This window comes from Peromyscus leucopus, chromosome 15, assembly GCF_004664715.2.
Source record: "Peromyscus leucopus breed LL Stock chromosome 15, UCI_PerLeu_2.1, whole genome shotgun sequence".
Classification (NCBI taxonomy): domain Eukaryota; kingdom Metazoa; phylum Chordata; class Mammalia; order Rodentia; family Cricetidae; genus Peromyscus; species Peromyscus leucopus.
In genome coordinates this window covers 24,492,433-24,495,159 of record NC_051076.1, presented here as the reverse complement: position 1 = coordinate 24,495,159, position 2,727 = coordinate 24,492,433, and the positions used below count along the sequence as shown (strand labels likewise).

At 39.4% G+C, this 2,727-nt stretch overlaps 1 protein-coding gene across 1 annotated transcript; it reads left to right on the top strand.

The window, feature by feature from the left end:
- The first annotated feature begins 497 nt into the window (after positions 1–497).
- On the top strand, positions 498–1,452 carry LOC114690725 (olfactory receptor 6P1). The gene has a single exon (XM_028865609.1). It carries the CDS (start codon positions 498–500, stop codon positions 1,449–1,451), a length of 954 nt encoding a protein of 317 aa, XP_028721442.1. The 3' UTR covers position 1,452.
- Positions 1,453–2,727: the final 1,275 nt, after the last annotated feature.

The window sequence follows — 2,727 nt, the reverse complement described above, 5'->3', positions numbered from 1 at the left end:
CAGCTCCAGCAGTCACTGAGTTCCCACTACATCCCAGTCAATTTCCCTTCAGTGACAAGCCTCAAGGACCCATCTTGGTATCCTCCTTTTATTATTTCATTCATTAAATATTAAGTAAAGATGCTCTGGGGCTTGGGAGTTTGTAGTTGTTCCTGAGGAAAGAGAGGGAAGAGCATATCATAGATTTTAAATATTGTTGCAAAGTAAGACTCCAAATACCAAAGCTCATTCTGAAGTCTCTCAGCTAGCATTCACTGAATACCTAATGTAGTTGAGGGTCATTGGTTACCAACTATCATCTTCAAGTCTGAGAACTTTTCCCTTGAAATTCAACAGTAAAGTGAAGGGGAGAATATATAATAAGAATTGGTAATACAGTGAATCATTGAACATTTACAGGTTTGTAATCTGTTCGAGGATGTTCTGGCTTTTATGCACCTGTTTTGTAGTCTTGCTTATCCCTGTTACTTTTGCAGGCATCTGAGTGGACAGACATTATGAGAAATTTGAGTGCGGGCCATGTGGAGGAATTTGTCTTGGTGGGCTTTCCTACCTCTCCACCCTTCCAGCTACTCCTCTTTGTCTTCTTTTTTGCAATTTATCTGTTGACATTGCTGGAAAATATACTCATTGTTTCTACAGTCTGGCTCACCCCGAGCCTCCATCGCCCCATGTACTTCTTCCTTGGTCATCTCTCCTTCCTGGAACTATGGTACATCAATGTTACTATTCCCAGACTCTTGGGAGCCTTTCTTACCCAGGACGGCAGAGTCTCTTACGTGGGTTGCATGACCCAGCTCTACTTCTTTATTGCCTTAGCCTGCACTGAATGTGTCCTGTTGGCAGTTATGGCGTATGACCGCTACCTGGCCATCTGTGAACCCCTTCGTTATCCTAGTCTCATGCCTCCCAGCCTGGCCACTCGCCTTGCAGCTGCTTCTTGGGGCAGCGGTTTCTTCAGTTCCATGATGAAGCTACTTTTCATTTCTCGACTATCCTACTGTGGACCCAATATCATCAACCACTTTTTCTGTGATATTTCCCCACTTCTCAATCTCACCTGCTCAGACAAGGAACAAGCAGAGCTAGTAGACTTCCTGCTAGCACTGGTGATGATTCTGCTCCCTCTAGTGGCTGTGGTTTCCTCATATGCTGCCATCATTGTAGCCATCCTGAAGATCCCTACTGCCCAGGGACGGCACAAAGCCTTCTCCACCTGCACCTCCCATCTAGCAGTGGTTGTAATCTACTATTCCTCCACTCTCTTCACCTACGCACGGCCCAGAGCCATGTACACCTTCAACTATAACAAGATCATCTCTGTGCTCTACACGGTCATTGTACCGTTCCTCAACCCAGCCATCTACTGCTTAAGAAACAAGGAGGTGAAAGATGCCTTCCGGAAGACCATGCTGGGGAGGTGCCACCATACTAGGGATGTCACAGATTGATGTGTGACAGACACCGGCAGAGAGGAAACCAATTCTTACTAAGGATTTGACTAGCAATCACAGAATGGCCTTATAGGGAAGATCAATGTCAATTAGTAAACACTTCAAAATTGCCAACAGTGACACACAGTAATGTAGAATAAAAAAAAATCCTAATTTGAAAAAAAAAAACTGTCTGGGAACCTCCTAATACATATGAAAATTAATAAATTACTGATTTTGTACATCCATTTCCAAACTAAGTTTGGATTAGATACACGAGAGTTACCTTCGATGGAAGTTTTCAAAGGGAGATTCTCTAATACCATGTTTTTTTCCTATTGGGTTTTTTGTTTGTTTTTTTTTATTTTATTTTTCTCTTACTGGTTTTTGTTTGTCTATTTTGATCATGATTTTGTTTTGTTTGGGAGTTTTTTTGGAAGAAAGACAGAGAAAAAGAGTATGAAGTTGGATGGATAGGGAAGTAGTAATGATCTGGAGGAGGTTGAAAGGGGAAACCATGATCAAAATATATTATATGACAAATTTTAAATCACATTTTTATTAAAAACTAAAGATTCCTGAAAAGTATGTGAAGAGTGTGATCAAGTACATCTGAGTCATAACCCTGCCACGAGTAATTTTCAGACTTCCTAGGAATATTTATTTCACAACCAGTTTAAGATTCCCTGCTTTAATCCAGTTCATTATTAGATAAGTGCAAAAATCTGAAATAACAGGGTATTTAAAGATCCATATTCTCAAATTCTGCTTCTATATAAACTGTAAACGTATCTATTATATGAAGCTGAAAAATAAATCTTATGGACTCTTCTAGCCTTAATTTCTACAGATCTCAAACCAACTGAAAGTCAAGATGTATAGTGCAATGTTGGTATTCATTCAGTCACATATGCATCAAGATGATGAAATGTCCTTCTTATCTCTCCTCTAGAACCTCAGGAGGATATAAAGTTGATTTGCTTAGTAGATATTGATTAAGTAGTAAGCAAAATGTGTTAGAAAACCTTTATTCAAGGCCATCTAGTTACCATCTGGGCTACAATATTTATCAAACACTTGTAATCCTCTGGGAAAAAGGATAAAAATAGAAAACAACATAATACAAGAAAATATTTGAGATCCAGAGGCTAGATGAAGAGATCTCTGTTCTAAATGGGATGTCTCAGCTTCACACCCTAATTGTTGAAATTCTACCAAATTCCCTCAAGTTTTAGTAAGCTGAACTACTTATAGACAATGTCACAACCATCTGCTTTCTAGATTTGTTTACTCA

Bases quoted from the DNA above. Each gene is read 5' to 3' on its own strand.
- LOC114690725 (XM_028865609.1), top strand. From the start codon at position 498: ATGAGAAATTTGAGTGCGGGCCATGTGGAGGAATTTGTCTTGGTGGGC.